General features: G+C 44.6%; 1 protein-coding gene across 3 annotated transcripts in view; it reads left to right on the top strand.

Annotated features, from left to right (window-relative positions):
* Positions 1–23,475, top strand: part of TTYH2 (tweety family member 2) — a 77,366-nt gene that overhangs the window by 9,474 nt on the left and 44,417 nt on the right. For all 3 annotated transcript variants that reach the window (XR_006413631.1, XM_044418983.1, XM_044418984.1), the window contains exon 2: positions 17,808–17,980. Coding sequence is in view for 2 of the 3 variants with exons in the window: in XM_044418983.1 (XP_044274918.1) it covers positions 17,808–17,980 (173 nt within the window). In the remaining variant the exon portion in view is untranslated. The remainder of the gene's footprint in view (positions 1–17,807; positions 17,981–23,475) is intronic.

Below are 23,475 nucleotides of genomic sequence, written 5' to 3'. Positions count from 1 at the left end.
TGAAAGAGGAATACCAAGATCTTTTTTGTCTTTATTGAGCTGAACATATTTAATTCCCTGTTACTTCATTTTCAGTGCACCTTATTTGGCCAGTATTGAATTTTCTCAGTTTGCTCCAAATTGTTCCAGCACAGAATCTCATCCTGTTTGTATGCTCTCCCTAGCCATACATGGTTCATTATGCTAGAAGCTAACATGTTCTTGAGGGTTGTGAATCTCATTGTGAAATTAGCTCTAATCACTGTTTTCCTACTGTCAAGAATTTTATTTATTATTTTTATTATTTTGAGTAAAAAAAATCCAGAGTGGTTCTGTTCCTTGTCTCATGTTGTCATATTTGCATTAAAAATCCACAGGCACAGTTGTGTCACATTTAAAAGGTAAGGCGACTGTGGAGGTGGGGAGTAAGGGGGGAGTGCGGGGGGGGGGGGGCAAGCTCCTGGTTTAAAATTACTGTGAAAATGAGGTGAGCTTTGCTTCCCTGGTCTATTGCAGGGGCAGGTGACTACAAACTGATCCACCCATTATCTGGGGCTATCTGGTGCTCATTCCAATGTCAGGAGTGATGCGGGGGTGGCCGGGGAGGGGGTCTTGTGGACGGAGAAGCATGCCATTTACTGGACCATTGCATCTTCCCTGTCTGCTGTTAGATCATAGTTCAGTTGACTGCTTGCTTGTGATGTTGCACTGCTGACCACACATCGGATGTTTGGAGGCTGCTCTGACGGCACCGTGCCAGGATGAAACTGAGTGGCCATTGATCAACCTCGAGCCTGCGTAGCTGGCAACTGGGGAAGGAAGCAGATAGAATTATCCCTCCCTCTCCTGTTCTCCCCCCCCCCCCCGCTGCTTTTGTGAGATGCTGCTCTGAGCTCAGGATTGGAAGTGGCCCAAGTGTGAGCAGACACAGCCCTGGCTGTAGGGCGTTCGTTGCCTCTTAGAAGCCTGGCACTGCTCGGGAAGATTTATGCCAGCAAGGAGGTGGATTGTGGAGCATGGCACAGCTGCCTACTCCGGGGGATTCCTGGTGTTTATCCTTCATTCCCAAGAGCACTTGGTGGTAGAGGGGAAGTATGTAGGAAAAGCTTCCCGTTGCAGGCATAGGATGACTGGCTGTGGGGTCTGTTGCCAGTGAAAGGCACTAGTACGCATGACTGCAGTATCCTTGCTTGCTCTTCTGAGGGTGGCAGGGGTTCTTGCCTATAGGAAGGCAACACATGAAGTGCACCCGTGAGTTTAAGACCATCAGTGAGTTTAAGGCTCTGCAGCACAGCAGACCCCAGAGTTCTGCAGTTGCTGTGCTTTCCTAATGTAGGAGGCTTCCAGCCACAAATCCCTGTAATGCCTCTTGTCCTGTGCACATTTGTGGGTGTGTATCTCACTGCATTATGTGCACATGGGAAACTGATGGACTCACTTAACATGAAGGCATTTGTGTGAGCCTTGACAACACACAGTTCCACAGTGCTGCATATGCATTTGTGTGCTCATTTAGCAGTGCTGCTGCTTCCAGAGAGCCTGATGTGGAATTGGGTCCTGTGTGCTCATCCCTTTACATGCTTAACCCTTTCTTTGCCTGCTAGTTCTGTGTTCTAGGTTATATGTACACACTTTAGTTCCTTTCCCTAGCTGTGATTGCAAGGGCATGTTTGCAAGGGTTAAATGGGAGAAAAGGACCATGGGGTGGGAGAAAAAGAAGATGGCTTTGGCGGCCAATTTGGAGACAAGAAGCAATCACTGGTAAAACCTGAAACACTCCTCTCCTCCCCCCCCCCCCGTATTTCTCTATTCCAATCCCCCTTCTCAAAAAATAACCTCTTCTTGAAACTGGCATTGAGGCTCTATAACATATTTGCACGTATCATGTTGCCTGAGGAATGTTGTTTTTTGTGAGACGATCCCAGCTTGGAAGATAACAAAATAGCTTTCAGCCATTTCAACAGAACCCCACCAGTTCTGCATCTATGCAGTGGTTCTCTTTTGGCCTTTAATTCCTGGACAAGGCTCTTCCAGAGGTGCAAGTTCAAGACTTGAAGGCAAGTCCTAAATTTACCCACACATAATCAGGATATGAATAGCCTCCCTTCCTAAAAAGCCTATGAACATTACAGTGTTGGTTTCTCCATATTTTTCTTCTGGGTTGCAATTCCTGTACTGACTCTAGATTATTACGTGGGCTCCCTGTGGATCATTTCTCTCTTTTTCTGCTCCTGTGAGTCCCCTCCTTCCCTAAGATAAAGGAAATACAAATCTGTGTATTGATGGTGGAAAAAATAACTGAGCTGTGTTTAAGGTCTCTGTTTATAGCCAGATGGCAGGCATCCTGAACTTGAGAAGACATCTACAGTCTCTTGATCACTGCCTTTTCATAGAAGAAGCAAGCTATATTGCATATCTGATCCTTCATATTATTCATAATGTTATGAATATTATATCATATGGAACAGAGACAGCTTAGACTAATGTTGTTTTAAATTCCATTTTGCCAAAATAAACCTTTCCTGAACCATTTGCCCTGCTGGGGAAAAAAGGGAGCGAGCCTGAATTGGATTGGAGGGGCAGGTAATTGTACATTCTGTTAGTTACCAGGTTTCAGCTGTAATAAGAAAGTAGAAGTGTCTCTGCTCCTCTCCCTCCCAGTTCTTTTCAAAACAGGTTTTCTATAACATTCGCACAATGCTACTTCTCAGTCTAAATGGCATACACTGAAGTGTTAATCACTACGGTTTAGAATAGATACAGCGCCTTTACAACATTCTTGCAGAAACAGATAAAACACCATTTCTGATTCCCCCACCCCCAACCATCACTCAGAATACATTTTTTAAGGTGGTTTGAAATGTCGGAAAGGGGGAGGATGAATTGTGTGATTTGGATCAAAGGAATTAGTCAGAAGATTACAAGTTCTTGATGTCTCCTGTGGGGCACTTAGAGGCTTTCACTTCTATGGCATAGAAATATCGCACTGTTTTCATTCCTCTGTCACTTCAAGTTAAAGGCCTCCCTTCCCACCAAAGGCTTCCTTGGTTAATAAACGATTGTTGGTTGTTGGCTGAGGGCTATGGATCTGTGAAAAAATTCCTCCCTCCCCCCACCAAGGATGACCTTGTAAAACCCCCTTATTTTACAATTATTAAAAAAAAAGTTGGGTGGCTGTGTGTCTTCACAGTCTGTGCTTCTCCGCTCTGCTTTGCTCCAGCACTGGTTTGAACCTGCTGATGGGAGCCTCTGATCCTAACCCAGTCTGACAAAGCATCCGTCTCTCCCAGTGGGTAGAAGAGTCGCCTCGACAGCAGCTAGGAAGAGGCCTGGAAAAGCTGCTCTGTGCCTGCAGCAATCCTTGTGATTTAGAAAAAGAAAAAACAACTCCTGTCCCATCGGGGCTCCTGTTGGCCCCTCTCCCTTACAAGGCCCTCACTGTTTCCAGTCTTGCTTGATGAAAAGCAGCCCCGTAACCTCTGAAGTCAGTGAGATAAACAAAGCTTTATTCAGGGAGGGAGTGTGGGAGATCGTCCTCCTTGTGGAGAACTTCCTTGATCAGACAGTTAATACATTTCCTTTTGCTGCCAACCTAATTCTTGGCAGGGAATATCCACAAGCACATACGAGTATACATGAAAAATATTTGTTTCTGGGTGAATTGTGTTTGTAACTGTCCAAAACGTATTTAATTCAGTGCACCATATTTTCAGAAGCTGAAGAAACTGCCAGTAGATCATAGTGATTAGACGTGTTAGTTATGAAGTTAGAAGCCCTCAGTTCAAACCTCAGGTCAGCCTTTCATGGTTGTGGTAAGTCACTGTTTTCTTTGTGTCATTCTCCACTCCCATGTGTAATGGAAACCTCAAAGGTTACTTTATGTCAGCTTAAAAAGTCATATTAAAAAGCCATGTCGGCTCATCCAAACTGGATCTGATTGTTGAATATAAAAAGCAGGGGACTTTTCTACCTCACACCCCTGACTTGGGAGGGAAAGTGAAGCCACAGGATTGAAGCTGAGCTGGGTATGAGCTACTTCCTTTGCCTCAGAAATTCTCTGCACTGTGCTTTAAGATTTAAGCCTTAACCAGTTGCAGGAAGCTGGAGTGGAATGAGTAGCCACATTCATGGACCATGAGACAGTTGTGCCCCTTTGCTCCAGGAAATGGCTCTTCTCCGTTCAGGAGAATTTGGTTGGCCTTGACCAGAACACAGCTGTGTTTGTCAGAGCTGTGAGAACCTTATCAACAGGACTAAGGATGCAAACTATGATGGTGCGAAGCGAGTGCATATCTGAATCTCTTGGACACTGTTAGTAAAACAAACTCCAGGGAGTATTGTTAATTGCATGTGTGAAGTTTTGCTCAGGATGTGCTGTTCTCAGGAGGGCGAAACATTATGCATGATGAATGTGTGGAGTTAGGAAGAAGTGATGCGAGACTGAACATTTTTGCCAAATGTTTCTCTTTCTAAAAATGCTTTGTTTCATAAAATTTAATTTAAACATCATAACGAATAAATGCAATACCAGTGAAGTTGGGCAGTTCCAATTTTATAATTTCCTTTTCTCCTAAAGAAAATCCTCACTCCCTAGAAAGCACACTTGCATATATATAATTTATATGCTTACTTTTGGGAGTGTGCTAAAATAAATCTTTTCAAAGCCTTCTTTTGTTTTCCTGAAAAATTATACTCTTTAAGGAAGTGTATGCTGTTGTCACATCTTAAAATAGTTGTATTTGTTCCAATGAAAACAGCTTGCAAGTAAACCTTTGGAATTCATTGGAATATAACATTTAAATCACATTAAGTGTGCTTGGACAGAAAAAAAAATCAATGCATTTGAAATGTGGTGCTAGAAGAGTGCTTTGTGACTACTCTGACCTGACGAAAAGAAGAACAAGTGGGTCCTGGATCAAATCCAACCAGAACTTTCCCTGGAAGCCAAAATGACAAAACGGAGGCTGTTGTGCTGTGGGCACATCATAAGATGGCAAGACTCACTGGAGAAAACAATGCTGGGGAAAGTCAAAGGCAGAAGAAGAAAAGGAAGACTGAGATGGATTGGCTCTTGCAAGAGCTGAGCCGGGCTGTCAAGTCCAGGACATTTTTGGGGGGTTCCCATTCATAGAGTCTCCATAAGTCAGGGGCAGCTTGACAGCACATACCATCAACAACTAGAATGCTGTATTGATTGCTCCCCAGCCATGCAGTCAGATTTTTCAAATACCTTTGACCAGTGCTTTTTTTGTAAGAAAAACGGTACCGGAACTCATGAAATTATTTACCTTTCGTACGTAGTCAGTCACTGTACACACACCCACACGCATCAGTTGTGTAATGAAACATAACGGTTGCCACCTTCAGTAAGCTCAGTGTGCGGCCACACAACCAATCACAAGCAGAGCAGCGCCACAGGCCAAGCAGCGCCATCACAACCAGCGCGGACGAAGTACGCATGCATCGGATTCGACACACAAGCAGCCCGCATGCACTGTTTTAATGATTTTGCCGCCGACCTGCTACGCTTGACAGGGCGATTCAAATCCACGTGGACCAAACATCAAATTTTCAAAAGTTACTTTTAAAACTTGGAAAATCTGTTGAAAAAAGGTGCCGGAATTCTGTTCCGGTGCATTCTATGACAAAAAAAGCACTGCCTTTGACAACTGAAAAACATTTCAGGATTTGTACATAATATACACAAAGTGTGCTTTTGAACTCTTATTTAAAGTCTTATTTACAAAATGTAAGCCAAACATGCTGATTCTGAATCCAGTCAATGCAAGGCTCTAGAAATGTTCTCCAGAAAAGGACTTGGGAAATTTGCGGGTTTAAAATATTCTGGAAAACCCACATCATTGACCCATATCATTGATCATTGACCAATAGGAAAGACTGAGGTACTTGTTGCAGTTAGCCCAGGAAATTGCTAAAATGGGCCTCTTTGTGCTCAGTGGTCTGCACCACAACTGTAATATTAGCAAGTGTTTGCCTTCGGATTCATCCCCATCATGGCAAATCAGCAAACGAAAGCTCAGTAGATCTGGCTCACTAAGCCAGCTGGATGGGTGACTATTTAGAGAACCGTATGTAACTTGCTCTGAGCTCTTTGGAGGAAGAACTGAGGTATAATTATAATGATTATAATTGACATTGTTGATGTGAGCATCCTTGGAAAGGGGGCACTTAAAAAGGGGCATGGTAAGCAGTAAAGTCACTGAGGATCTTGCCATGTATAGGAGAAGGGAGGGAGTGTTCCCTTTCTCAGCAAGTTAGCAAATGAGTGCTTTAGCTTTTCAGATGGCTGTGCCTGGGGGAGCTGCAATCCACTTGACAGAAACTGTAGGTCGGCCCCTTAAGCCAAGGGATATATGTATTCCTTAGGGCTCAGCAATTCTCAGTGGACCTGCCTTTTATGTTCTGCCCTCCACCACAGATGTTTGTACAGCATATGTTCAGTCGGTTGCACATTGAAAAAAGAAAATTGCTAGTAGTGTGAGCCACTTGGACTTGCCTGTACTCTGCTCCCCACCCCACCCTTGTCTTGTAATTGCTAGAGGTTCCTGAGTGATGTTTGGTGGTACTCACCAAATTTTAATGGCAAGCCCTGCTGAGTCTCTATCGTTTCTGTTATGGTGTGCCAAATAAATGAGATGTGCTAACAAATGCAGGGAGGATTGTGCTGCAGAAGCCTCTTGTGGGATGCACAAACCTGGACTACCTCTAAATGGAAAATTGGTCCTGTGGTTGCAGTGTGTGCATGCTAGATCACTCACATCCTAGGAAATGGAAAAGGCAGCCAGGGAATCTGGGTCTCCCTACACCTTCTGCAGTCACAATCCATGCCCTTCCAGATGGATAAATCCCAGTGGAGTGGCAATCATTACAACCCATCAGAATGGTGAGTTTCCCTAATGTTTCCATCTCCTTGAATTCTGTAATAATGAACACAGTTTCCGGGAGGGGCTTGCGTCAGACCTCACTTCCCTATTGATAATCTGACACACCCGAATCCTCAATTGGCCAAGGGGCCCAAAGATGTCCTGAAAAGGAGAGGCTTTTCCAGGAGGTGAAGGGAGGTGTGTTAGAAATCATCTGTCTGGGGAAAAAAAACCCCTCCTCTATCATGGGCCAATTCAGTTGTGAGTGTCTAGATTCCAATTCCAGTAACTTGAAAAATCATCTGGGCTAGTTCAGTAAGCTACCATCAGTCTCAAAGTGTAAACTTTAGAATTTATGTTCCTTCACTTTATTTTCTAAACTGCCAGTGTACTTTAATGTAATTTCTCTCTTTTTTTACACCACTGACACCAATATTATTTAAAGGCTTGATGCTGAGATAGCTCGGCAAGCTCAGACATAAATCCTTATGCCTGGATGCTCAAATAATATTACTGGCCTGGAAAGTCCACAATTGTAGAGGATAGGAAATAGTATACATTGCAGCCAGTACAGGACCTTCTTCCTGATCTTTTTAAAGAAAATGCCTGCATGTGGGGGATAGACATTTAGAGGTATGGTGGTAAGTGATTATATCTGTGTTATGCACCAAAGGAATGGGTCAGTTAGAATGGACAAAACCATGTATATAAGAATAGGATGCTAGAAACAACAGGTTGTGAAAATACCTCTATGAGTTCTCAAAAGTTGGCTGCCACTCCACACATCTTCCAAAGTAGTCATTTGTAGCATATCAAGAGATGGGAAAAAAGCCTGGTCTTTTCCCTCTTTGGCCACCTGGAAAAGACTCTTGTTTCTTAACCTAAAATCTGTGATTGGGAGTAAGAAAAGAGTGCCAAGCATTAGGTCCAAGGTTGTGGCTGTAAGTGCATGCTTGCAATATCTGGCTTGATTTTTGTGCCTACCCCACCCTCCCCTGCTTTTTGTAGAACCTGCTGAGGGAGAGGCCCGGAAGATCTGTGAATGCTTTCATACAATGTTGTGACCTTAGGACATCGGCTCTGGTACAGCTAGTGCCCAAAGTTGGATTTCAGAGCTTTTTCTTAAGGCCTGTTGGACCTATCTGTGTGTTTTATTCCCTGCAAATGAAAAGAAACCTGCTTTCAAAACTGGATATATGGTTATGGTGCTTGGCAATGAAGATGCCAAAGGAGCACTAATTATCAATGTAATTTTATATTTAGTTATCCCAAATGTTTGTGTATTACCTTTGGCATCTTAATCAGAAAATGGTAGACATCTTACATGTATATTAAGAGAAAACATGGGGCAAGGTCTGGGATTCTAATGTTAGAAGTTTCATGTAGATTAATTCAAGAAAAACAGCATAAATTATCATAGTACCTGTGGATTATTTCACTTTATTCTTGTTCTAACCCTGTAAGGGCCTAGGAGGGAGGAGAAACTGCAAGGTGAAGAGGTGCAGGGGAGGGAAAAATAGTGAGGCTGGGAGTGGGAAGTTTATCCATAAACTTCAAGATAAAGAGATGAGTGTGAGTGAAAGAGCAAGGCTGGGGACAGGGAAAAGACAAAAAACAAGGGAAAGGTTGGGTGGAGAGAAATAGCGAGGCTAGAGGCTGGAATGGAGAGGAGAGGAGAGGAGAGGAGAGGAGAGGAGAGAGAGAGAGAGAGAGAGAGAGAGAGAGAACAAAAGGAAAAGGTCTGTGTGGGCAAAAGAAGATTGGGTAGCACTAGGAAGCACCTCTTTCCTCTTCCTCCTGCCCTCTGAACAGCTGATGAGTAGCATTTTCAAGAACAAAAAAGAACCACTTTAATGTTATCCAGGTTGGATTACTAAAAATAATTTTTTGAAGGGAGCAGGGAGTGGAGAGCTTGCAGATGCCCTTGAAAGCCCCAGCAGGTGTTATGGTGCATCTGAGAGCTGTACTGGAGAATACTGTGTGCAAAGAAAGTAGGCTCTGTTGTGGTGACTGGTTCCCACAGTCATCCAGTAAGCTAAATGGCAAAGTAGAGTTTCAAACACAGGTTGCTTTGAGCCAAGCCCTAGTTTTCTTTTCACCGTAGCATGCTGGTGCTTATACACCAACACTGAAAGGAAGAAGACCTTTGCTTTTTAACAAAGAGTTTGAGTACTGCACACAGGTATATTTAAAGTCCTAATGTCTTAATCTGAGAATTCTGAGAGTATGTGCTACAGAAAGGGGGCCACATCCCCTGGGCCTTTTGCAGCCTTCGTGTCTCCCACATCTGGTGCAGCCACTGAAATGACTGCAGCAAGAATTATGACAATTTTCCAGTGAAAGAAGCAGGTGCACCCTTTTCACAAGCCTGAGAGATCTTCCAGAAACCTCCTGGAATCACAATTAGTGTCAACAAGGCTTGTGCATCTTGTTTCACTAAAAAAAAAAAAAAAAAAAAAGCTGCAATTCTTGCAGCTACAATAGCAAATTTGGTGGCAGGTGTCACCCCCAGTGGGTTCCCAGAGGCAGTGTGGCTTCCAAACTTCAGGCTTTACCCGCCCCAGCCCTACAGACTGAAGATTGTAATCCGTGGTAGTGAATATGCTAGAGAATAAAAAAGCAACACTTAAACCAAATCAGTTACATCCTCCGGTTGTCAGCATGTCCTACAAAGGGTCAGGAATTAGCAAGTTTAGAAGCTAGTCTTGTTCCCTGGTCTGTTTCTAGGAAACAAGTTCAGAACAGTGACAGAGTGTCAGAACACAAGCAAGATAAGCACCCATACAAGATTAGCAATAGGGTGCAGAGGCAAGGACCGATGACCCTTCCCTTCCCACAGTGGGTACCTGCAAATAAAGGACTATAATATGTAAATAGCAACTATACATAGATTTCCCACCTTTTTCTAGTAAACAATTTAATTTACCAGGTAAACAAACACAGTAAAAAGGATTAAAATAGTTGTAAAGTTAGAAAGCCAGCAGGGGTGTGGAGGTAATCCAGTGTACTGCACTGAGCGCTATCTAGATGATTAGCTTTCAGCTGGGCAAAGGTGGTGGGTGTGTGCTCAAGCTCTTGGCTTTTGGGAAGCAAGTTCTTTCCCTTAAAGCCAAGGTTGCTGATCTGGTAAAACTATAAAAGGCAGTAAGGATAGTGAGTGAGACCTTTGGACAATCCCTGGGTGATAGCTTCTTTGCTGTCCTGGAGAATGGGAATCTCGGAAGAATGGCATCCTTCTGAGGGAAAAGGGGGAAAGATCCCTTAGGAGAGACACCGTCCTCAGAGAAATCCAAGCAAATATCCTCTCATGCTGAGGGGATGCCTTCAGGGAGCAGGGGCTTGCAGGAGTGGGAGGTTGAACCATTAGGCATATGTACATTTGTAGATTCTGCTGGGGTAGAGTCGGTGGTCATGGCCCAAGTCAGTGCCAGTGACGTGTGGATGTCAATGCAGGCACGAGGTCTTGAAGCCACATTGAGATTGCTAGACCCAAGACTGAAATCAAGGAGCACCAAAGTGGCTTTCTCTGAAGTGCTGCCTGTTGCTCGTTCATAGGGTGCTAAGAGGCAAAGCCAGTGGGTCTCAGTGCATCAATGAGAGTGGTGTACAGAGAACTGGTTCCATTCATTTCAAACATTGGAAATATTTTTGGGATAAGCTAGGCCTGTGCAAGAGGGTTGGGTTCTACTTGACATGAAATGGAATCAGACTTCTGAGGCTAGACCTAAAAAAAGTGGCAGAGTATCTTTTAAACTGAGCCCTGAGGGAGAGGCGACAGGAGCTGGAAAGCATTTGGTTTGAGTTGAATCATCCCCAGGGGATGAAGATGAAAAAGCTTTCAATTGCCCAAATGTAGAAGGGAAGGAAATAGACCATGAAAATATGAAGAAACGTGATAGCAATCAAAGAGGCTTAACGCTAGAAGCCTCTGAGTCAAGATGGGAGAGTTGGAGTTCCTGGCTTTAAGGGAGAAGATAGATTTAGTGGATATTACAGACATCTAGTGGAATGGAGAGAACCAGTGGGGTATGTTAATTGCTAGATATAAACTCTGTAGGAAGGATAAGGAAAGATGTACGGGCAAAGATGTACGTCTGTGCATCCAGTCTGTTCAACAAGGCTGATGTTGAACAGAGTGGAAAACCTAAAGGGGGCAGGCTGTTCCACAGAAGCACTATGGGTGACAAAACCCAGCTCTGCAACTAATTTAGTACTAGGAGCATGCTATTGCCACCCAGACCAGAATGTTCATGGTGGTCTTAAGATGGAAAACAAAATCAGGGAGACTTTGATCTGTTGTAATAATGGGGATTCACATACCTGCATGTCGACTGGATAAATGTGTGCTCCATTCATCACAGGGATGCCCTGAATGACAGTCTTCTAGAACAACTGGTCATGGAACCAATCTGAGGGGAGGCAATTCTGGATTAATTCCTAAATGGTGTTTGCTACATCCTCGCATGAGATGTAAATGCTGTTGAACCAACTGGAAACAGTGACCACAGTGCTATTATGTGCTGTCAAGTTCACCCCGACTTGCAGCAGATCTATGAATGAAAGCCTTCCAAAATGGCCTACCCATGACAGCCCTGAGCAGCAATTTAAACCCCCTGCTGGCTTAAAGAGTCAATCCATCGCATATTTGGGGCCACAGTATAATCAGATTTAATACACGTTTAAGTAGAAGGTTGCCAAATAAGTCCAACACAGCCAAATGAACATCAGAACAGGAAATGTCTCTAAAATAAAAGACTTGGCAGAAAGGAAGTTAGGCAAGGGTGTCAATGCTTGGAGGTTACTCAAAACCACAATAATAGATAGAATGTATACTACAGGATGGTAGCACCAAGTCGAAGAGGCTACCAACATGGTTCATTAAAAAGTTCAAGGAAGCTATTAGAAAAAACAATTAGAAGTGACGAGTGAAATGGCCAAGTTTGCCTACAACACCAAATTAATTAGGGTAATTAATACAAAAAACGGATTGAGAGGTACTCCCTAAAAGAATGTTTCCAAATTGTGAGAATGGCCATCAAAGAGGCAAATATGGTTCAGCGTCAGCAGCTGTAGTGAGCGAACCAGATTGCCATGCTTGGTGGGCATCCCAGAGCCATTGTGACTTAGATTCTGAAGAAGAGCTCTTGAATACTTGCAGAATACTTAAAGACTCAGAGATAGGAGTTTTGGAAATGCCTGGAGAGGCAGAAACCTTTGAAGCACTCTCAAGGTTGCCCCTCACAGGCTTCTAGACCGACCAGGAGAGCAGAGATGTTTCGGAAGAGACAGGAGGGGGGCTGAGAAGGGAGAGCAGAAAAGGCCTTGTCCAGTCCCTCAACCCATGATGAGGTGTTGGGGGAGATGAGCTAGCCAGTTACAGAACTTACATAGGTTCTGCTGGTTGCCCTTCACCAATGTGAGCCATCCTGAGGGTGCAGCCCAGAGCGTTACTGAAAGTGAAGGATTTGGGTGGGAAGTTCCCAGTTTGGGTTCAACATTCTTTCCATGAACAGAGGCTTATCTTTCAACTTAGTAGAGGGTTTTTAGGGTTACTTTGTCTTTTAGCTGTGAAGTGCCAGCACAGGTCTGCATTGCAAAAAGACTATTTGGTGTTTTGGAGCTGAAGGGCCAAGCTCAGGACAATGTTAACCATAGTTGGAGCTGTGTGTGTGTGTGTGTGTGTGTGTGTGTGTGTGTGTGTGTGTGTGTGTGTGTGAGAGAGAGAGAGAGAGAGAGAGAGAGAGAGAGAGAGAGAGAGAGAGAGGAAAAGACCAAACTGCTTCCACAGAGCTTTTTCATCATTAGAAAGGACAGAATGGGAGAGAATCACAGAGCTAGAAATGGAGCAGAAAAGGACAACCAAAATAGTAAGAGGCTAATATGGAAAGGATTTTGTAGATTTAAAAAAGGCAAGTAAAAGGTGTATAAAGTGAGCCACAGTATTTGTTTCATAGCACTGGAACTTTGGGACATCCCATTAAGCTGCTTGGTGGGAGATTGAGGGCAGTTAAAAGAAAGTTTTATGGATTCATTGCCATAAAAGCTGGCAATAGCCACCAACTTAGATGCCTTCAAAAAGAGGAGTTAGGCAAATTCTTGGAGAATAGACTGGCTAGTCATAATAGCTATGTGGCAGCTCCAGTTCTGCAGACAGTATGCCTCTGTGTATCAGCTGCTGGGGAACACGAGTGGGAGGGTGCTATGGCACTCATGTCCTGTGTGTGGGCTTTCCGCAGGCATCTTGTTGACCACTGCAGGAACAGAATGCTGGACTAGATGGACCCTTGGTCTGTGCCAGACCAGCTTTTCTTACGAAATCAAAAATACTTGCTTGACGTGCCGCTCTGTTGATCTCTCAAGTGCTTCATTTTGATAATATTCTATCCACCTTCTCTACCCATCAGATATTGTTAAAATGGTGGCAAATTGCATGTTATCCAAGACTGTTGACAAATTAGGAAAAACCTGCCGATGTATTTACGATTTGATCCTTTGCTGATTGGTTGGTAGTCCATTGTAAACACTGTAGAAAAGCATGGCGCAGTCTCCAAACCATCAAATTGGTTTGGACTTGGCACCCAAATTGGTGAGTGGAAAGCTCATTGCTCTTTCCCAAACAATATTTTGCATGTGGTGTCAACACTCTGCAGGAGATTAAAATGCACTTGTTAGCATTGTATGTGAAAACAGGGTGTTGCATAATGACTCAAAGTGGAGAACCTGGGTTTGCTTAGCCTTACCTTGGAATAGCCGTGTTGTAAAATATAAAGGAAAATTATAATGGAACTCTCCAAAGAATGTGTCCCACTAGCCCAACATGTAATAATGCAATTCCAAGCTTGAGTTGATGCACTGACCATGCAGAACAAAGATGTTAAATGGGTGGCCTGGTTTGCCCATGACAACAACCCAGGGTTGTTTTAAATCCTGGACAGTCAAGAACAAGCCGGTGTGGTGGTGTATGTGACTCAATCACTCCCACTTGGCTACTGTGGCCAGCAGGAGCAGTTAAACAAGCTGGGAGTGATTCAGCCCTGGCTTGGTTGGTGTTCCATCCAAACCTGGAGTTCTGGTTCTCCTCTTCCACAGCAGAGAAATAACCATGGAACAGACTGAATGTTCTGTAGAGCCATCTTCCCCATCCAATTGCCTTCCAGATGTTCTGGGCTGCAACTCCCATCATCTTGTACGTACATTGCCAATGCTGGCTGGACATGATAGGAATTGTAGTCTAGGACACCAGGTTGGAGAAGGCCGATCTAGTTCTTCACTAACAAACAAGTAAACCATAGCCTAGAGATACTTTTGGCTTTCTATTTCTTATCAACAGGGGTAAAATTTTTGACCAGTTGGCAGTCCTGGTGATGAGTCAGGTGAGATGCATAATTGTGCCCAACATGCGCACATTGTGCAGCTCAGCTTGCATGTGCTCCCACATAAAGGCTGCTGTGCACCTTCCTCCGCTCCCCACTCCCTCCTTTGGCCTCTCTGCCCAATGAACTGTGAAGGCTGGCACTAGCCATTTGGCTTGGAAGAAAATAAGATTCCCGAGAGCACCACACGCCATGGATTTTCTTCCTGGTATCTTGCTTTGTCTGACTGAAAATTTGTAGGCTTTCCGCAAGTCATGTGATTAGCCCAAATCAAATAACTTGCCCTTAGCAGGCTTGCTAAGCCTTTCCCTGTTGCTTCAGTGCTTGCTTCTTCTTTTTCTCAGAGCAAGTCGACACTCTCTGTTGTTTTTTTTTTTTTACTTCGTTCTGGCCTAATTGGGATTTTAGCTCTGAGCCTTCCTTATTTCTCAATCTGTTACTGGTGATCTTCCTCACATATTACAGATATATGTGCTTCTTTAATCCATTGCTTGGCTGCCTCTCAAGACCTAAACAAATGCAGCATGGTTGTGAATGTGAGCAAAGAACCTACATTGTTCCAGGGAAGGCATCTTGGTGACTGTAGCATTTGGCCAGCTTTAGGCCTTTTCACAAAAAACAAACAAACAGACACTTCCATGTTACAGAGCAGCTGGATGGGCTTGGGCACTGTAAAAAACAAAGATGGAAGCAGTAAATAGGAGGTTTTTGAGCACTGCTAGCCAGAAGGAATTCTGAAAGAAGCAGCACCGGCAACTACATTTGACAATTATTTTTCTACGGCATGAGTCCTTTTAACAGAAGAACAGGCTCCATGTTTAGGGGCACCAGACTTGTACTATTTATTTATTTATTTATTTATTTAAAATATTTATATGTCATCCTGTCACAAAAAGCCTCAGGACGGCTTACAACATAAAATACAACATAAATAAATTCCCAACCCACACTGGCTGCAGTTAAAAACATAGAAAAGATAATATTAAAACTTATTAAAATATTGCTGGAATAAAAAGGTCTTAACCTGGTACCGAAAAACAAATAACGACGGCGCCAGGCAGACCTCTCTGGGGAGCGCATTCCATAGGCAGGGCGCCACCGCAGAGAAAGCCCTCCTCCGCGTACTTTGCCTCCTAATATCTTTCATGGAGGGTTCCTGGAGGAGGGCCTCTGCTGCCGATCTCAAGGGGTGGGAGGACAAATATGGAAGAAGGCCTTCCTTCAGGTATCCAGGTCCCAAGCCGTTAAGGGCTTTATAGGTGATAACCAGCACCTTGAATTGAGCCTGGACTTCGATGGGAAGCCAGTGAAGCTGATAGAGTCCCCAGTCCCCATCAGCAACCTGGATGCTCTATTTTGTACCATCTGAAGTATCCTGACTGTCTTCAAGGGCAGCCCCACATAGAGCACATTGCAGAAATCCAACTGGGAAGTAACCAATGCATGTGTCACTGTCGCTAGGCAGTCTTCCTCCAGGTAGGGACGCAGCTGATGGATTAGTCGAAGCTGAAGGAAAGCGCTCCTCGCCACCGCAGTCACTTGAGCTTCCAAGGACAGCTCCGGGTCGAGGAGCACTCCCAAGCTGCAAACGCTGTCCTTTAGAGGGAGTGCAACCCCATCCAGGGCAAGGTTCAAGTCACCTACCCAGGAGATCGATCCACCCACCAACAGGACTTTCGTCTTGTCTGGATTAAGTTTCAGTTTATTGGCTCTCATCCAGCCCATTACCTCGGCCAGGCACCGGTTCAGTACAGCCACTGCCTCACCTGGATCGATTGAAAAAGAGAGGTAGAGCTGGATGTCATCAGCATACTGATGAATCCGCAGCCCAAACCTCCTGATGACCTCTCCCAGCGGTTTCATGTAGATATTAAATAGCAAGGGGGACAAGATGGAACCCTGCGGTACTCCATGGCATAGCTGCCGTGGCACAGAGCCAAAGTCCCCCAGCACCACCTTCTGGAATTGGCCGTCGAGGTAGGAGCGGAACCACTGCCAAGCAGTGCCTCCTACTCCCAGTCCTGCCAGCCTATCCAGAAGGATACCATGGTCAATGGTATCGAAAGCCGCTGAGAGGTCCAGGAGGACCAACAGGGTTCTCTGAATAGTGGGCAGTAAGAATTACTTTTGTAAACCTGAATACAGCTGGTAGTTTTTGGCTTTTAATTCAGATCCTCTGTGATGGAGTTTGCTGACATAGTTCTGTCTGGGCAAGTTGTTCATAACTGGCTTCTACTGATACCAGTGCTACCATATGCAAAGCTGAATTAACCATTGAGAACATGGATCTATGTCTTTTATCCTTCCCAGAAGCCAGTTACACTAGATGTTCACATTATGCAGTGAAGGTTTCTGTGCCTTTCTGTGTCATGCACGTGTTAGACCTACTTAGGTATTTTAGCAAATTGATTAATATCTCCAAATTTACATGATTTGTGTATATTTGCAGTGCTGGAGTGCAAAAAAGGATAAACCTTTTTGAAAAATTAGTATCATTTAGATATAGTTCTCCTATATGGAACCCCTGACCTTCATACTTTTAAGGGTTCTTATTTATGCTCTAGGAACTATATTTTACTTTATTTATTCAACTGCTAGAGAATGACATCATGCTTTGCATTGATGATAAATTGCTCTTGGGAGGGATACTGTTGCAAAACTCAACAGTGTGGCTTGGCAAAGCTACCTTTGGATTAGTATTCCAAAATTTATTCCTTTCTGTACTGCTGTGCCACCTTGGCTTTCTTATCTGTTGAAGAAGAAAAGAAGAACTGGATATAGGTTGCTCATAGTTACAGGCAAGGGATTTAGATAAATTAGGGAACACAGAGTGGTTGTAGGCTGAAGAGAAGGAATTACCCCTGGAAGTCCAATGATCTTGTAGATTCCTGTGTTTCAGTTGCACTTGCTAGAAGATTCACTCCTCTGGTGGCTATTTAGATATGTCATTTGAACTGCTTGGTGGAACAACTTCTGCCAGCTTACTGTATGTTTAATGTCGCTGCTTTGTCTGCTGACTTCTCGTTGAAAGAGGTGGCATAATTTGTGGGTGTTGTGTTTGGAATGTACAAGGAAATACCTCCCACGTTAAATGCATCTCCACTGCTGGTGCAAGAATAATGTATGATGCAAAATGCACACCTTCCACTGAGCACTGTTGGAAGCACACATATTTGCGTTGCAGAAACCAAGCTTTGGATACCCAGGAGGCAAAATCTTCCACAGGGAGATCTGGAGCTTTTTGTTCCAATGGTGGCTTGTTTGAAATTGATTTGGAGTGACAGCTACTTCCATTGCCTCTTGGGTTGATTGAGTCTTTCTTTTTACCAAGGAGCCCTGTTGTGGTGAAAAGGAAAATACATGTTGCTTTGCATGTTAAGGATCACTAAATTAATACACGAAATTTTAAGAACTGAGTTCTGAACCAGAAATTCATATTAGGGCCAATACTTGGAGCTTGCTTTATAAGCCACAAATTGGGTGTTTTTGGAAGGTGGGATATGAGGAATAGATTTGCTTCATCATAACCAGGTGCTCATCGTATATCTCCCTTTTCTGTTCCCTCTCGCAGTCCTTGATTTTCTTGGCCCTGGTGGGAGCAATCTTCTTGGGCATCAACCTGGTCTTCCTTGGCATCTATCTAATCTGCCTATGCTGCTGCAAGAGGGAAGAAGAGTCGGAGACAAAGAGGTCCAATTCTTGTTGCATCACATGGACTGCTGTGGTGACCGGTCTCATCTGCTGGTGAGTTCCTTTAGACTGAGGAGCAAAAAGGCAACATGATAGGGGTTGGGGGAGACACAAAAACCAGATGCCCTCTTTCAAACTGGGAGAGTAAGTCATTGCTACATTTATAGTTGAGAGGACTAGTTGTAAAACTGCATGTTTCTCAAGGTTTTGCTGTGGAAGAAACCAGCGATATCGAATTAAAGCAGGGTACACGAGAAGGGGTCATAGAATCATAGAATAGTAGAGTTGGAACAGGCCATGAAGGCCATCGAGTTCAACCCCCTGCTGTTGCAGGACACCACGTTACACCATCCCACTCAGATGGCTGTAGTAAATGCAGTTTATAGACCTTCTTCCAGCAGGGACCGGTTGGGATTAGTATATCCTCCCCCACACACACATGTAAAATACATGAGGAAGGCCATACTTCCTTTTGGATTTGTGGTGTGTTTTTTTTAATGGGAATGCTGGAAAGGATACCTGGTTTTATCTCTGGAAAGAAATTATTTTTAGAAGGATGTGGTCCAGTGAATAGTGTTCAGTGTCTTAGACCTCTGAGATTAGATACCAGATCAGTAGTGAACACGCTTAGTGGCTCTGGATGAATCAGTTCACCACCGCATCTCAGTGTTCGCTGAGAGAGACTCTTCTTTATTCTGTAAAATTGGAATAAAAGCAGCTTTGGTCATGGTTTGTGTGTAGATTAACAAGGTTCTTCATTACCTTCCCCCAAAGACATCTAGAAATCCAAAAAAGGTAGACCACGACAACTCAAACACCAGATTAGTTTCTGGTGCTTTGAGAGTCAGTAAGTAACCACAGCCCTTCTCTAAGCTGCTGAGAACTACTTACACAAGACTTGTTTCCCATATAGACACCATGTCCATTTAGGAAAATTGCCTGTAGAAAAATCTCCTCCAATCTGGTGCTATCCAGCTGCTTTGGACTATAATTTCCAAGGTGCCTAGCCAGCATGGCTCATGTTGGCTAGGTATGATGGTAGCTGTAGTACAACAGTGAAGGGCTCTAAGTTGGGGAAGGCTGCTGTAGACCTTACTGCCTTAGCAGAGCAGACCCCTCTCTTTTGCTTTGTGCGTACTTAGCTAACCCTCGCTGCCCTTGTCCCATTGTGTTTCTCAGACCCTTAAGCATGGTCAGCCCACAGCGCATGGAATGGGGGCACAGTTCCCTGCACTGTGGCTAAACGAGGCGGAGTTTTGTTTCTTCCTGTTGCTGAACAAAAGAACAGCATTCAGCACACTGATCCTCATCCACCATATATGCAAGTTATAAATCATTGTTTGCTCTTCATTACCTTTCCCGCTCTTGTCCAGGTGCAGTATATCCGTTTGCAAAGGTTCCTATGTTCTACAGAGGCTTCCTAGGTCCCACTTCAGTACTGCTTCCTCCCTGTTCTGCTACCCATCCCTCTGGCAGCTAATCCCAAGAGCGGGTGGGAGACTGAGCAATGAAGGAGTGTTTTTAGCTTTTAATCCCACCCCCTGAGCAGATGGCATAGCTGGGGGTCACGTGGGGCTTGCAGTTAATTATACATGAAGTCTGAAACTATTAAGGAGGACAGCATGGGGGGATCCCTGGAAAGGGAGAGCCCAGAGTCCTTGTTCCCTCCTCTCTCCCCTTCTGGTATAGGCGTTCTCTCACCTAAGAGCTTCACTGCATTTCTGCAATGTGCTTTATGCTGTCTTTAGGATGAGTCATTCCAAGGTTGGATGTTGCACATAGCAAGCCAGACACCACCCACAGGAAGGAGAATGGGCGCATGTTGATTCTCACAGTGGTTTTCAACTACTGGCCTCTGCACTGGCGCTGGTCCGCAGGAGATTTCCTGCCGGTCTTGGGAAGGGCGGGGGCATCCCACTTGCTGTGGACTGGTGCAGAGGCTGGCAGTGCTCTACCACCTCTTCCTCAATTGGCATCCCATTCACAGGAGATGTGCCAGTGCCACCCGGGGGGGCGGGGGAGATGGCTTGGTGGGAGCCACACTGCACCAATTTCAGTATTTGGTTCTTTTGTTGGCATTTTTTGTTGCTCAGTTTCTGGTTGTTTTGGAACCTTTTCATTTTTTTGGTATTGTGTTTAGATACTCATGCACAGAATACTGTATTATATGTATGGTGCTTTTTGCTTCTGCCCAGTGGTCCCCAAGGTGGTTTTCCTGTTTTTGCTGGTCCCCAGCTGTGGAAAGGTTGAAAACCACTAGCTTATAAGCCCTCTACTCACCCATAGCCACATGATTCCATTGAATCTTGGCTGAATCTCAAAATGGCAAGGATGAGAGAGACCTAAGGACCATCTGTTCTTGCTCTGAGGCTGAATCATTCTTGCAGCATAATGCTTCAGAACAGTCGAACTTGTATGATGGAGGGCAGCATCCCAGGATCACCTGGCTGGTAGCATGCTGTCAGGGGACATCACTGGGGACCATTTTGCTACACAAGCATGGCCCATAAGGTCAGTGAGTGCTTTTATTGTTTAGAACAATGAACAAGCTATGCCAGTGCTTTCTGTGCCTCCACCAGTGGCCATCTTACCACACAGAGGCAGCCGCCAGATAATTTGGCTCCAGGAAAATTCCATTTTGCATCTTGGTAGAATAATCAGTTCAAACCCAGGTATGCTAATGGACCATACTCATTTCCTCAAGAAGGAAGGTCTTCTTGGCCCTTGAGGTGCAGTTCACCATTTTGAGTGTCCTGCTTCCAGTAGGAGCCATCTTTGAAGCCAGGGGAGGGGGCTTTCCCCAAAGCAGGGGTGCCCAAACCACAGTTCACACAGATGCATGCCTATGTATGTGCCCATACCCCCATTGGGACCTCAGAGTCCGTGGGCAACGTCATATGAAGAAGATGAGACATTGCTCCCTTTGAAGGAGCTTTGAAGCAAAGCCCTCTTAAAGATGGGGCATCAGGTAAGGCTTTATTTGTGGCAGCTCTTTGGAACCAATCTCCTGTTTGCTCAGCAGCAGCCTGTGAATTGGCCTCCCTAACTTGCCACTAATGAGGCAGTCATCCTATACCAAAGAGTGTTTGGCCTGCCTAAAGGATCCAGCAAGAACTAATGCCTAGGAAAGGCTCAGCTGATTTCACTTAGAAGCTGAGTCTGTTCAGCCACTTGGACAGGCTTTCCGGGAAGTTATGGAGAGCAGCCGGGATCAACTGCTAAGAGGCTCTTTAACAGAGGGGTACAGCGCCTTAGGATCAGAGGCCAAACCAAGCCCCCCAGCGTTCCCAGATGCCTACATCCACTTTGCCTAGCCCTGCCTTCTTTTCCCCAGCTACTAGTAGTTTTGTGCTTTCCTCCTGCTTGTGTGTACTACTTTTTCCATTCCAAAAAGTCAAATGGACCTCTCCTAAGGCTTAGTGATGGCAGGAAGACCTTTAAGCCTTGATGTGCTGGCATTTTGGGCCCTGCATTTTGCCTTTTGCACCAGCAACCAGTGGAAAGTTATTGTTCCTTCCCACCCAGAACCTCTCCAAAACAGAGTTCAGCCTTTGGACTGAAAGCGGTGCCTATTCCTGCTTTATCCTAAATTCCTCCTTCCCTCTACTTCCCTCTTTAGAATGAGTGCATATGCCAGCCTCACTCACCATGGCCATTTCTCCTTCTGTGCCCCCTGCCCCTTCTGGACAGTTATGGAGCTCCTCAACTTCCAGGAGCAGCTGAACTCTTGCCCACTTTCTTGGAGCAAAGGGGAATGCAGACTTTCATGATGAAATAAGTCTGGCAGTGTGCCGTGTGAGTAGTTGCCGCAAGCCCCTGCCCTTATTTACCCACCTATGGTTAGTATTTACTTCAGTGTGGATTTTGCAGGAGCTGCACATGTGTGGTGGGGACCACCCAGTGTTGTGCATCACTGAAGTTCCACCTGTTGTGCAGCTGCCATGTTGTAGGGCTCTCCTAGTGAGGGATCCGTGTATTTGCATAAGGGACTTAATGTAAAAGTTGGAGAGCAGCTGGGACAATCATCCTTAAGTTTTTACCGTTAAGCCTGGTCTCCACGTAAGAGGCAGATCATCCCAAGTGACATCTCTGCAGGAAAGGCTTCACTTTGCCTCCTGTGCAAATGAACCGAAGCAGCTTGAGGTTTTGACCATTGAGCTACATGTGGCCTTAGGTTGGCTTTTGTTTGCCCATCTTTAGGACCTGCTTTGACTTCCACCTTCTTGGGGAGCAGAAATATTAGAGGCCACCTCACATTTTCAGCATCTCGGCCACTGATGGCTGCAGACCCGGAGGAAGTGAGATCCTCCTATCTCTTGTTACTTGTTTCCTTCCATACAGTTGCGAGGGGGCGTACATGACATTCTGTTGCCCGTGCCTTTAACTGTGTACGCCCTTCTCAATCAGCTCTTTCAGTTCCAGGGACTTCCACGAGCTTCAGTGCTTAATTGTTTGAGGGTGATCTGATCCTCCAAATATAGGGGAATTTTTTCTAATTTTTTTAGCTGAATAGAGTTATCTGTTTGGTAGTAAACATGCTGATTAAACCAGCATGCTCTTCCCATGACTTGCCTTCTTCCCTAATCCAGGCACGTGATTTCCAGGGCTCTGGACTTGTTTGAAACTCTGCCTGTATTGTCCTTCTATGCAATAAGATAAACGTGTATGCTTTGGACAAGTGAGATGGGGAGTCAGCAAAGTAATAAATATGTAAAAGCTTTTTTCTCTTTTGATCCCAGGGTGCTTTGATTGCAAGTGCAACAGTAGAGAGTAACTTCTGGGCATCTGACTCATAAATGCATAGCAAAAGCATCAACCACAATGAAGCCCCCTGCATGTTATGCTACACCTAGCTCACTTCTTATTTTCTGCTTGCCATATCCTATATCAAATGGATGATTTAGGCAAACCTATTGGGATGGAGAATTCTTAGATGCAGGTACATTCTTGCTGTACAATCCTATTACTTTAAATCAGTCAAGCTTGCCACTCCAGGCTGGAGTTCTCGGCTCCTAACAGACCCTTTATGTTTCAGCACCTTTCATTCTGTAATCACTCCCAAGACTTTGCTATAATGGCACTATGAATCCATAGTAACCTTTTAAGATGCAGGCAAGTTTTTCAGACATAGGCCCTAAATGGTGCAGAAGAGGAATCTATTTTCACATGGCAAAGTTGATCAGGAAAACTAGATTTCGACAAATAAGTACATGTTTTTAAATGATGTTTTTCTGATATTACTGGTAAAATAAGAAAACTAAATGAGTGCAGGTCTGGGACTCAGGTGATCTGAGTTCTAGTCCCCACTTAGCCAGGAGCCAACTGGGTGACTTTGGGCCAGTCACAGACTCTCGGTCCAACCTACCTAACAGGGTCGTTGTTGTGAGGATAAGATTGAGAGCAGGAGAGCGAGAATCATGTAAGCTGCTTTGAATTAAAATTAAAAAGGTGGGATATACATCTAATATATAAATATGTAAATAAATGAATTAGTTATCAACACTGACCTATGTAACACACATGGGAGAGGGGCTGCTGTTTTTGGCAAC

The sequence above is a fragment of the Varanus komodoensis genome, unplaced genomic scaffold (genome assembly GCF_004798865.1).
Source record: "Varanus komodoensis strain SLA01 unplaced genomic scaffold, ASM479886v1 scaffold96, whole genome shotgun sequence".
Classification (NCBI taxonomy): Eukaryota; Metazoa; Chordata; class Lepidosauria; order Squamata; family Varanidae; genus Varanus; species Varanus komodoensis.
This window is presented reverse-complemented; position numbering and strand designations above follow the sequence as displayed.